The following is a 13,626-nucleotide window of genomic DNA, read 5'->3' as shown; positions in this document are numbered from 1 at the left end:
GTTTTTAATCTTGTCTGTCTGGTGTTTTGTGTGCTTCTTGTATCTGTGTGTGTATTGCTTTCTTTGGTTTGGGAATTTTTTTTTTGATCAGTGACCTGGGATTCTTCTATAATTTGAAGATTTGGTCTTTTCACAGTGTCCCATAGTTGCTGAATAGCCTTTTCTATGTCTTTTTTTTTTTTCATTTTCTTTGCTCGAGTGGTCTAATTCCTTTACTTTATCTTCGAGTCCTGATACTCTCGTCTTCTACTCGATCCATTCTACTTGTAAGGCTTACCCTGAGTTTTGTTGTTGTTGTTGTTGTTGTTGTTGTTGTTGTTGTTGTTCTTTTTTTTGGAGCTGGGGACCGAACCCAGGGCCTTGCGCTTCCTAGGCAAGCGCTCTACCACTGAGCTAAATCCCCAACGCCCCCTGAGTTTTTTTAATTGGGTTGTCAAGCTTTTCAATCCCATCTTCATTTCATCTTGAGTTTTGTGTGTGTGTGTGTGTGTGTGTGTGTGTGTGTGTGTGTGTGTGTGTGTTTCTACATCCTTATCGAATTCAGTTTTTAAATCCTGGGTTGGTTTGTCATTTCCTTTAACGTAGATTTGTGTTTCTTGGGCATCGCTCAGGCATTTATTCTCCTTAACTTTGTCCATCTGTTTCTTTGTGTCATTTTTGAACTTCTTAATTCTTTGATTATGTTTATGATTATCCTTTTACACTCCTGATCTTGGGGTCTCACAGGAAAACGTTTCTACAAGATTGGTAGCTTTTGCAAGGGACATGCTTATTATCTTGGCCTTCCATGATGTTTGTGGGTTTGCACCGAGACCTGAGCATTTGATCTTATTTTCTTGGTTGTAAGTCTAGTGTGAACACAAAAAACTGGCACCGAGAATATGCCACCCACCCCAAATCTGAAGGGTGGGTAGAGCACAGGTAGACTTTACCCACTTGAGCCAGGACCATACTTAAAGCCTGGAGAAGGTATGGGCATTAAAGCAAGTGTAGGCAGAGAAGGAGCAAGTGAATCAGTTGGGCTGATACAGAGGATTTGTGGACTGGGACAGGCCTAGAGGTTAGGTATGGTGGGCTACATGGATTGGTATGGTATGCAGGATATCAGACTGGTGTGTGCCTCAGGTTGAGGACAGCCTAAGCAGGGCTCCCCAGACTAGGCCAGGATACTAGATGTGAGACTCGAGCTAAATCTGAGGATTGTGGAGAGTCCAGGAGACATAGGTCAGGCAGACAGACCTATGGGGCTGGGCTGAAGTACAGATATACAGGCCAGGCTGTCTGGAGATTGGTTACAGCATAGGTGGAATAAAGTTAGGAAGACACAGGTCACTAGGCTGGTGCACAGATCATAACTAGCTTTTAAGCCAAATGCTACATAAATGCATAAGCCAAGTACAAAAAGACCTGAGGAGCGAAGCCGGGCCTCACACAGAGGCTGCCTAAGTCTGCCTCTGTTTGATAAGGGATAAAGGAAAGAGCCTTTGTGTTCCTAGCCAAAAGGAACCCAAGGCGGATGTCTGGGAAACATATTACCTCCTTTATGCTGTGAATTCTTTTTTTCATTAAGACTGTCTAAGACTTTTTAAAAATATGATTTTATTCAGTCTGCAAACCTTAGCTGTAGCAGAAATTTTGGTATGCTGTGCTGAGGAATTCTCCAAGGCCAAGGCCCAGTTAGAGATCAAAGTACGAGAGTCAGAAGGATTGCTCCAACTTTGCTCTTCCTTGCTTTCAGTGAGGATAATGTTACAAGGATAAAGAATATAGCACTGAAGAACAGCCAATGAGTTCTTTCTCCACTAGTGGGTCAGAGCTATAAATAATCCAAGGGATGTCCTAAAGTGGTTTCATCCTGTCCTGATATTAAAGACCTATGGGAGCCCTGCCTGAGCCTTTGTCTCCTCCTCAATTACATGTCGGTCAGTGGCACAGACCAAAAAAAAAAAAAAAAGAATAGTGTGGGAAGTGCTCAGGGGTCAGGCTAACTGGGCTCAGAACTCAGTACTTGTCTCAGACATCTGCAGGTACTTTAGGGACATGCATTGTTTATTGAGCTATCTTCACGCCAGGTTCTATTCAAGGCACTGGCCTCAACATTGACAAACAGGCATGATAAGGGGGCTCCTACACAGAACAGATGAGGCAAGACCAGGAAACAGTTCACAGCTACAGATAGCAGAGACAGTTGTCCAGGAATCAGTGACAACAAGAGATAAGGAGAATGAGTGCATGGATTAGTTGGCTCATGCCAGGACTTATTTCCTTAGGACAGTGACATCAGACAGCAGCTATGAAGGCTGCAGGTGTTGTCTACAGAGTCTAGAGACCTCTAGTTCCAGGAAAAGAACTGCGACCCAGATGTAGGGAATCTTCTGAGTCCTCACATGTTAAGTCCTAGAGCAACCCAGGAAAACTACAGTGTTGACCTCACTTCTGGACACATCCCCTGCCCATGGGAACTTGTGCCAGCAGAGGAACTCTATAGAATTCTGGGCATACAAAAAGTATAAAGCACAAACCAAAACATAACTGCTCTAACACTTCTCCAAATTTCTTTTCCTTCTTAACCTAGGGACAGACCAATCAAGGGAAGGGTTTGGATTTCACAAGTTGTTACACATATAATTTTTATCTGCAAGTTACACTAGTGTCATAAAATAGAAATTTTTCTTTTGCTCTAGAAATATAAATCAAGTCAAACTAAAAACCTTGGATCATAAAAAATTAATAAACTTGCATCGAATATACAGTAAGTTTCTCTGGCCATACAGGAATCAAATCTAATTATATAACTCAAAGAAAACAGAAAGAGTGTCGAAGTTTGCAAATTTAACAGTGTATATCTAAGCCAGGCATGGTAGCACACATCTCTAGCCCCAGCTACTCAAGAAGGCTGAGACCAGACGATCACCCGAGCCCAAGAGTTTGAGACCAGCCTGGACAATATATCAATACTCCATCCCCTCAAAAAATAACAAAAAAATAATAACCAAGTAAGTAATATGTTGAGAATTTTTAAAGAAAAGATGAATGAAACTGAAATACAAAGATCAAAATCTGTAGGATGGAGCTAAAGAAAGCATAAGAAGATAGGAGTACGGTCACTTAGGAAAACATTTGATGCACAGATATAAGTACACCCCCAGTAGATGTTCTGACATAAATAAATCTAGCGTAGTGGTCACCCGATGCAAACAAATCAAATGATCGCAGGGGCTGGAACAGAAAAGCACATTCAAAACTCAACACCCTTTTATGGGAGAAATCCTCAATACAACTGGAAAGGAAAGAAATTTCCCCACGTCTCAGAAGCAGCATCTCCAGAACAACAGGTGATGCCCTACTAATGGTGGAAGCTGGAAGTCCTACTGTGTGATCTGAGAGCACAGCAAAGATGCCCACTCTCACCACCTGTCTTAGTTAGGGTTTCTATTGCTATGAAGAAACACCATGACCAAGGCAACTCGTAGAAGGGACAACATTTCATTGGAGCTAGCGTATAGGTTCAGAGGCTCAGTCCATTATCATCACGACAGGGAGAATGGCAATGTTCAGCAGACACAGTGCTAGAGAAGGAGCCAAGAGTTCTACATTTTGTTCAGAAGGGAACCAGGAGAAGACTGGCATCCCCAGGCAGCTGGGAGGAAGCTCTCAAATAAAAACACCCCCACTACATATGCTATGGTGGTCTATCGTCAAAACCTCAAGAATACTATTTTAAAAAAATACTCCCATGAGATCAGGAAAAGGACAGTACACAAAACTAACCCACTAGGTCATAGGGTCTGTACAATGAATCTTTAAAATAATTCAAGAGATACACTATGTTCACGGACTGTAAGAGCATATAAAGTATCTATGAAACAAGAATGGCCACTGTTCTGAACTTTGGGGATGTCCAGCAAGTGAGAGATGTTCTCTCCAGTGTGAAGACAGAATACAGCTGCCATCATCAAGACAGTGTGGGAGGGATAGACAGACACGTAACCAATGTGCTGAGGCAGAGAATCCACAAATATGCCCCCAAAACCTCCAGTTGCTTTTTTACATTTTTTTAGATTTATTTATCATATATATATATATATATATGGATGTTTTACTTGCATGTATGTCTGTGTATCATGTACATGCCTGGTGCCCATGGAAACAAAAAGGGGGGAGGGGAGATCAGATCCCTTGAACTGGAGTTATGGACAGTTGTGAGTCTCCATGTGAATTTTGGGAGTTAAACCCAGATCTTCTGCAACAACAATAAATGCTCTTAGCCACTGAACCGTCTCTTCAGCCCCTGCAATCACTTTCTAAAAAATTATACAGGAACAAAAGCAGTTCAAAAGAGGAGAGAAAGCTTTCTCGATAAATGCTGTTGACCCTAGCACCCATGGATCTGAAAATGGGCATCTACAACTCACCCAGATTCAAGAACCAGCTCAAAGCTAAAACTTTAAATATTTTAAGGAACTACAGCTGAGCAATAAGTTCTTAGATGTAACATTAAAGTCACGATCTGTAAGACCCACAAACGTTATAAACCACCCTAGAAGAAAATATTGGTAAAATGCCACCAACAAAGCCTTTATATCTCAAGTATGTAAGTACTCAAAACTCAACATTAAAAATTCAATTACACAACCAGAGCTTCCAGGGACTAAGCCGCTACCTAAAGACTATACATGGACTGACCCTGGACTCTGACCTCATAGGTAGCAATGAATAGCCTAGTAAGAGCACCAGTGGAAGGGGAAGCCCTTGGTCCTGCCAAGACTGAACCCCCAGTGAACGTGATTGTTGGGGGGAGGGTGGTGATGGGGGGAAGCCCATATAGAAGGGGAGGGGGAGGGTTTAGGGGGATGTTGGCCCAGAAACTGGGAAGGGGAATAATAATCGAAATGTAAATAAGAAATACTCAAGTTAATAAAGATAAAAAATTCAATTACAAAATATAAATGACAGCTTATATACATTTCACCAAGCCTTTCTTGTCCTCTCACAACCCCTCTTGTTTTTGTCAGTACCCATGATTCAGCAACTCTTTGGGGGCAGTGGCTTTTCCTACCTAGAATCCTTAGGAATTACACCTCTCAATTTGACTAAATAAAACTAAGTCTATCAAAGCATCCAAAAACTGTCCCAACCATGAACAGTAGTAGACCATAGAAGACAGGCATGGTAGTTACCTCAAATATGATCAGAGTATAAACCCCTGTGAGGATGGCCACCGCGCTTGCCACTTGTGCTTCAACACTTGCCCCAAGGAACTGATGGGCCAGCAAGAGAGGAACAAGGCGAGTCTGTTGTAGAGAGGCCTGGATGCTGATAGAAACAGCCTCCCTGCAAAATAAATCAAAGACCTTGGAGTTGGTCAGGGATATAAAGGGAATAATTAGTATACTTCCTCGGTGTCCTTTCTGGCAAGTCATTCAGCCCAATGCGTAACCTCACAGCCAGAAAAGCCCTGAGTACTGACCTGTGACAGAGGACATAAGTCTTTCTGGGCCACTCAACAGAGGCTCTTCAGCCTTTCACAGGTGCCAGTCCAATAATTAGCCTACACAATGGCAACAGGGTTAGCCCCCTGTTTTCTTCATCCTCATCAGCACAGGAGTACCCCAGCTGCTAATACAGAGCATTACCAGCTACTTAAACCGTGGTCCCCAATAGTGTTGAATTGAGCCTAAAATAGCAGGCCTGAGGATAATCAAGTACAACGCGCAGAAAAGAAGGAGCACTTTTCTAAAAGTCGCTCAGTAATCACTCTGGTGAGCCTAGTAGATCCATTCCTGCCCCCACATTCATAGGCTGAACAGCTTACTCTAAAGAGGTCAGACTCTGATTATTTACAGATGGTTCTTAAGGAAGTCACAATGATGAAGAGAAATCATTCGGGCAGGCCTAATTCAGTGGGACATATGTCCTTCAGAAGAGACCCGGATACAGACAGACAGAGAAGACAAAAGAAAATAGCATCTGTGTTCCAAGAAGCTAACCCTGTCATCAGCTAGATGTCAGAATCCTAGTCTCTTGAGTTCTGTATAAGTATGTGTGATGCTTCAGCCCTCAAGGGTATGCACCTAACTGGCTGTGAGGAACCAGGAGTTGAGATCAAAATTAGAGAACTTTTAGATATATAAAAAGCAAAAGAAGCCTAAAATTCCCCCAGAGTGTACAAGAGATTGAATCCAAGACCTCCGAAGATACCAAAACCAGGATACTCAAGTCTCTTATACAAACTGACATAGCATTTGTATAATATCCCTGTGCTCCAGAGTACTGAAGTCAATCCTCTTATGTCCTGACCAAGATAAGTTTCAATGTGTCCTGCAGAGATTTGAACCTGCCATCTACAATGAATGTGTGAGTACCTTGTTCAGTTCTTATAAAGCATTATAAGCATGTATCATATGCACGCCCATGTTTGGTGTCCTGTAGGCTAAACTTCTTTAAGCAAGTGATATGGTTTGATTGTGCCATTCAAAATGTCCTATGCTGGAAACTTAATCTGCAAATTTACATGTTGAGAGTATGTGGAGAGGGTGTGGGGGAGGTACGTAGGGTTTCCTGAGCTCCTAAGAATGAGTGCTCATGTGATAGCCCTGGCTGTGGAAGAAGAGTGCCCTGGCCTCGCAGGCTTGCTCAGACTTGCCCGGTCTTGCTGTTGGATGCAACAAAAGGCCTCAGTGTCAAGATGTTGTTGGCCCTGTGCTTTCAGACTTCTCGCCTCCAGAACAGTAGATAAATAAACTGTTATTCCTTATAAATCACTCAGTCTTGGCTAGCCTGATATACAGAAGAAGCCAGACTGAAGATAGTAAGCCGTACCCAGAAAAATTATCCCAAAACACAAAGACCCACCTGCTCACTATCTCAAAGGTTCTGCTCACCACCACGTGCTCGCTTCTTGGATTTAAAGGGACAGTCCAATTGTGAGTGACCTGTAGAAGCCAAAATGTAAAATGACAGTAAGTGTCTGGGAATAGCCACCAGGTAACATAGGGACATATTCAGTACAGATTCATTGTTTACAAATATTCTCTAAGGATAGTTTTTCTAATCCTTGAGTGTAGAACCCTGTGGGTGAAGAAGGCCAACTGATTTATGAGTAAAATAAATCACAAGTTATTGGAATCATTTGAGTCCTGGGCTCTTTTAGTCCTCTGAGGCAATTTCCAAAAAAAAAAAGAAAGAAAAGAAACGCTTCCTAAGAATTGCTTCCTGCTCACAGCCAGGAGGCAGAAACCTGCCCCAGGAAACCCCATCGTGCCGTGTCACAGGGCTTCCTCCCACACAGCTGGGCTGGAACAGCAGTTGCTGCAGATAAACCAGCCAGCAGTCTGGAGAGTCCCCACAGATGGAAAGAACTGGACTCAGGGCTCTCAAACAGGTCTGTGCAGAGAAAAACTCTGAGGTTTCTCACTGTCGCTGTCCTTTACTAACAATGGCAATTACTCTGATTTGACTATTATACATGATGGGCTGGTGTCAAACTGTCACGCTCTACTGTGTAAGTAAATATACACATTACGCCAATTAAAATTTTCTGATTGTAAATGATGTTAGGAGGCATTAGGATATATCCCATGACCTTCTGCACAAGAATCAACGGGCACAGGGCAGACACATTATGCCTCCCTTTTTCACTGCAACCGTCTGAGTTTCTGTCTTAAGATCACTCTATGGTCTAGCGTGTTGTTTTATATCAGCTGTTGACAATCACTGTGACTGATTATAATTAGACCTGCTCCATAGCTCATGATCTGCAGATCATGGAAATGTAAGGGGTATAGCCTTCTTCAAACAGAGTTTCCTTCTAATGGTTGGTTACATTAGGGAAAACGCCTCAGTGCAGCAGGACATACCATGCAGGAGTGGGTGTCCAGTGGAGCCACGGACACCACCTAGGGACAAGTGAGGCTCCATGGACATCATGGCATCAAGGCTTTGAAGCCCAGGCTCTGATTACCGCTGGCTTTCCTCCTGCACTAGGTGCATTTGCAGAATAGGAGCTGAAGGTGGGGCTCTGCACAGGGTCTACAGACACCGAGCTCAGGAACCTAGGTGCTGAGCCAACGCCACCAACACAACACAGCTGTGGGATCCCCCTGTGCCCTGTGGGGTTGAGTGAGTCTCTGACTGACTCGCATTTTACAACAAAACCCTCTGAAGTCCAGAATGCTTCCCTGAAGAAGCCAGTAGTCCTTTTTCTTTCATTATTACCTGAAGAGCTTGCAAGCTTGACCGTAATGGCATGGATAAAGGATTTCAATGACAAAGCAAACAATAAGCATCAATGACTTCAGTAATAATGGAGTTACTGCCTTTTGGCTTCCATCCAATCCATTCAGTAGGAAATGCAACTTACAATAGGATGCAATGAAATTTTTTGCAATATTAATTTTCAAATAATGCGGGAGGGATAACCTGCTGTGGTCGCCGCCATCTGTTGCCCACGGCGTCTGTCTGAGTCACCACCACCATGACATGTTCTTCTTTCCCTGAACCACTTGGTCCGCCAGGCATTAAGGCCCCTGCCAGGTCCAGCTGAAGAATTATGGAGTCAGCGCGGCCACTGAGGGTCACAGCTGAAGGTGCGTCAAGGTGGAGCACAGAACAAAGAAGGAACACCTACCACTCCCCAATCAGACACACACACACACGCACACGCGCACACACACACACACTGAGACACACACCCCGCTAGGAAAGCTCACAGAGAAGTGTACATCAAGCCCTTTGATCCAATCCCTATACTTGGCCCACTTATCACTCCAGCCCCTTACTACCACACAGACAGTTGGTTCGGTGTTGCTCCATCACGTTGAGTGCCTATTGCTTGAGTTCCGGATGATAGCTACCGAGTACTCAGTACCGTCTTCCTGAGTACACCATCTATAGCCAGCATAAAATTCCCATCCAGGTGCCCTCGTGGATGAACTAACCCCTACCTACATCCAAGTTATAGGGTATCAAAGCCCTGGTTACAAGGTGAGAAATCACTATGGGAATCAAAAGCATTCTGAAACTGGCAAAAAAAAAAAAAAACAGCGGTGTCCACAGCAATGAATGTTGAAGGTCAACCCCTGGTCAAGCAGGGCCTAACAGGAAAAAAGATCCCTCCCACTTCACAGTTCTTCCCATGACAGTGGGCGCTGCACAGGGTCCTTCCCCTCAGCTCCTACATCTCTGCCTGTGTGTTTGACAAACATGGGGGCCCACACTCCTCAGCTGTATCTTAACTCTCAGAAACCCCCAGCTCTGCTGCAGATGCTGGTATCATGGAGTGGGTAAGAACAACAGTACATTGCGCAGGACAGCTAGCCTAGGCATTTTGACCCAGGTCTCAAAAGACTTCAGAAAGAGCTTGCTGGGTTCGGGATGTTCCGGCGGGATGTTCCGGTGGCCAGTTCCTTCGTTCTGCCCTAGAAATGCATTTGGTTTATTGGGGATAGAGTTCCTGAGAGTTTTCTTTTGAGTGTTGGGGGAAGCTAGTTAGGAAATGACTCGTTTTCTTTTTATTGTTTTTTTTCTTCAAAGTATATTGCTTTTTAAAAATTGTACAAAGAACCTTAGTAAAGGAAATGTTTGGTAAACCTTGTGATCTGTGTTCTACACTGTGTTCTACACTGTGTTCTATACTTGGGTATAGAAGGGACAAATGGAAAATGAAAGTCACACATGGAACAGAATTTACAAAGAAAAAAGTCTGCGAGACCGTATTGTTTTGCCAACCTGAAACTTTTCATGTCCTGGTCCTTCTCTGAAGAGAACTCAGAAGAAATAAATTTAACAGGGGAAAGATTGTAATGGTCATGAAGACAGCAACAAGTAGAACAGTGCCACCTAGTGGGCAATCTGAGAATTGCAGTAGGCGTCTCGCTCCAGTATTCGGGTATTTATCAACTTTAGAGTAAAACAAAGCCTTTGTCCTCGGTGTAGTCATTATTCTTCTCCTACCTATGAACAAATATTTGATAGTGGCAGTTCTGGCTATCAGTTTGAGAAAAATCTAGCCCTTCATAGTGGGGAAGGCAAGACACCAGGGGTCTCCATTGTAGCGAGAGTATTCTGAGAGGCCAGAGTATTCTGAAAGAGAGACCCGGAACCCACAAGGCCCACTCCACTGAATCTCTTCCTACAGTAGGCCACACCTCCTAAAGATTCTACAACCTCCCAAACAAGCTCGTGAGTCTTTGTAGGGATCTAAAAAGCAGGAGTAGGAAAGTGACTGGGTAAATTAAAACACCCTGACAGCCATTCAAATCAACATTTCAAGGAACAAAAGCCCTACAGATATAACCACCTTTCCTTTTCCCAGTGCATAACCAGGGCACCAAGCCCAACCCGAAGTTCTGCATCGTGGCCAGATGTTCACATTGGGCCAACAGAGAGCCTTGAGGTTGAGCCCTATTCCGCAATTATCTTTAACCCAAGGCTTCCAGACACAGTGTGATCCTAATACAGTCCATGTCTTGTTCTGCACAGGAGCACGCACTCTCTTCTGTAGAACCTCACTATACACTTTGCCCTCTCTGAAACACATCCAAAGGCCTGGGTCCTTACCCGAGTTCTACCACTCCGCCCGGTGTCCCGCTGTACTCGGTGCTGCCGTGCACACGTATTCACAGTGGTTGAAACTTACCTTAGATTTCTTCCCTACCAGATGTACCTCTTCAAGCAAATGTATTACCTGCTCCTTTTTTCTTTTCTTTTCTTTTCTTTCTCTAACTTTTCTGGACAACAATGGATTCTCAGATCCTTAGATAGAACTAAACAGTACATGGTTACCAGATAAACATTTGTTCACAGAATCGTCCTTGGAGTCTTCCGATCTAGACCAGAGTCCTAGACAAACAAGAGCATAACACGATGCCTCTGGCTTCTAATCCATCAGCCACATTCCTCCTGCCTTGCCCATTTGTCTACATTTATGCTTTACCTGTCATCCAAGACCTAACTCAGCATCCCCCTAGCGTCTAAAACTCATCCTCAGACGTCCTGCTGGCCTGTACCTCCTCATCTCTAAGTGTTCCTCTGAGGAGAGGGTCTTCCTCCTCCACTCAGCTGCTGGCTGTCCTGGTGCCAAGATGCAAAGTTATAGCGGAGAGGAGGACATGAGAAGATACTCGGGAAGAGCAGACGATGTTCTGCTGCAGGGCAGGGGACAGAGTCAAAGAGAGGCCTTTACTCACACCTATAGTAGGTGGCAAAGGCCTACCTTTCACTTTGCTATGGAGCTGTCAGACACTAGGCGCAGTCAAAGCTTAGTCAAGCTTTGACCCTCTTCTTGGACTGGGCCTTCACTTTAGTCCTTAGCCTGCAAGCTGCCCTCCTCCTGGCACCACCTAAGGAGTCTTTCTTCTTTTGCAATAGTTACTTTGAGGGTTAATTTTCCTGGGTTACAAGACGTCCAGGTATTTGCTTAATTATAGTTACAGTATACACTTGTGAGGGTGTTTCTGAAAAACAAAATTCACATTTGAGCTGGAGGACAGAAGTAAGCTGAGTGCTCTCCCCAGGTTAGCAAGTATCATCCAACCCACTGAATCCAGATGAAAATGCTCCCAGAGAGGGGATTTGGTCAGCTCACTCATGACCCAGTTCTGCATCTCCTACTCTAGGCTCAGGCCTTCAGTCTCAGACGGTAACACACACCATCAGGCCCCAAACACTCAGGCCCTTTGATTTCCACTTCTGCTTGCAAGTGGACTTCTCAGCCTTCTCCGATTATGTGACCCCATCCTTAAATTAATTCTTGTTTTACATGTACATATATAGCTATATGTATACATACATATATGTATATGTGTGTGTTATTTGTGTGTTTATAGGTGTATGTATATTTGTTCTACCTGTGTTTTGTTAGTCTAATTTACAGGGTCCTAATCAGAGCTAAAAAGGCAATGGGGAAAATTGTTTTCCCTACACCATTTCTTCTACATTCACTGTTTGGCTCAAGGTGTGAAGAGGGCTGCAAGAGAGAATGGAAAAGGAGAAGAAGAAAAAGAAAGGGTGAGGTGTTGAGAAGGAAGAGAAGGGGAGGGACAGCGAGGGGAAGGGGTGTCAAATCTAGTAACCTGTAGGTGAAGGGTCACTGGCCTCTGTTCCTTTAAATAATGGCCTGGGAGCCTTGCCATCCTCCCCCATAATGGGCATCGAGAACAATTCAGGGACAAAGAACTTCAGGTGCCTGCAATTACAGGTTTCTAAAATAAACCCTGCAATTACTGAGCTGACACAGCCTGACTGCTACAAGGAGACGCAGATGTTCGCAAGGAAGATACAGCCTTGCTCGTCCCCGACGAAGGGCCAGGGGCTCTTTATCCAAGAGCCTTTCCCATCTCAGCACATCTCCATGTCTCTGGCCTCAGCTCCAACCAGGAAGGCTAGCAGAGGTCAGGAAAGGAGAACACCGAAGTGCTGCTTCGTTCTCTAAGAAGTGCCCTCAAAGGTCAGAACCCAGCTTCGCCCAACCCAGCTTTTCTGCCTGTTTCTCTGTGTCTGTGTTCTAAGACAGGGTCTCAGCATGCAGTGGATTTCCATCCTGAAGATGTGATCCTTCTACCTCAGCTTCCCAAGTGCTAAGATCCCAGACCTAAAGGGAGGAAAGTAATTAAAAATGACAAACCAGTGTCAGCGAGCATGCTTTCTGTCAGTTCAGAGATGACCCTGGCTAACAGCTATTTATTGAGCTCTGGGCCCTTATCAGGTAGAACATAATTCTCCAGGCAGGCTGAATGACCCTGGTTAGCAGCTGGCCCAACAATCTCTCTGCTCTGCAAATCTCCCATTTGTCTGAAATGACTAGAACTTACAGGTTTTTGTCCCTGTAAAAATGTTTAATTGACTTAAGTGTAACTTGGGGACAGGAACCTAAAAGCGACTTACACATGTAAGCGTATGTAAGAGTACAAAGGGATCACTCAAACCTACATATAAGTTATAAAAGATTTGTGTTTGGGGTAGAGGATCCTTGAGCTAGGGACTATAGTCAACCACTCACTAAAGGGGTTTTTTTCTTTATCTCTGGGTGCTTGGAGTGATTTTTTTGCTGGGAGTAATTAATCTGCTATTACAGCCCCCTTCCTCAATTCTAGCAGAACCGCCTTCTCTAGAAAGTCTGACTATGTCCTCTGCAGCACACAAAACCAACTTGGCACCAACCTCCTCACTCAGTTAAGGCCCAAGAGGCTGGCTACAGGACGGCAGCTTTCAAAAACCTTCCCTGTACATTTAGAGCCTAGTGTCTTGAGACAGGAGCCATAGGACATCTGTGGCAACACTGGATTTGACTAAGGAGCCCATATGAAGCAAGAATCAGGTTCCCATGAACAGTCAGTCCTAAAGCCACCAGCACCCCTGCCCTCTAGTTTGGCTGCCCTAATCTCTCCCATCTCTTTCTATCTCTCCCCTTATCCAAATGTACAAGAACCCAGGAATAAAAAATAGAGTTCCCTGTCATCCATGTTGCCAAAAAAAATCATAGGCAAGACAGGCTGTGGGCCCCTTGGTAGAGACTAGTGAGCATGACTGTCCATGAAGACCTTTACATTGAGCCATGGTGGGGGGGTAAAAAGGTTTTACCTGTTGATGTCTATTCTCCTAAACTGCTGCGATTATGCAGGATGC

The 13,626-nt window shown here is 44.3% G+C and overlaps 1 protein-coding gene across 4 annotated transcripts in view; it reads right to left on the bottom strand.

Annotated features, from left to right (window-relative positions):
• Oca2 (OCA2 melanosomal transmembrane protein) overlaps positions 1-13,626 on the bottom strand; it is a 322,662-nt gene that overhangs the window by 246,348 nt on the left and 62,688 nt on the right. For all 4 annotated transcript variants that reach the window (NM_001271493.1, XM_087654839.1, XM_087654913.1 and 1 more), the window contains 3 exon segments: positions 5,181-5,334; positions 6,856-6,935; positions 8,422-8,582. In NM_001271493.1, the coding sequence (NP_001258422.1) occupies positions 5,181-5,334; positions 6,856-6,935; positions 8,422-8,582 (395 nt within the window).

This window comes from Rattus norvegicus, chromosome 1 (assembly GCF_021556685.1).
Source record: "Rattus norvegicus strain SHRSP/BbbUtx chromosome 1, alternate assembly SHRSP_T2T, whole genome shotgun sequence".
NCBI lineage: Eukaryota > Metazoa > Chordata > Mammalia > Rodentia > Muridae > Rattus > Rattus norvegicus.
The sequence above is the reverse complement of the archived record's forward strand: the minus strand, read 5'-3'. Positions and strand labels throughout refer to the sequence as shown.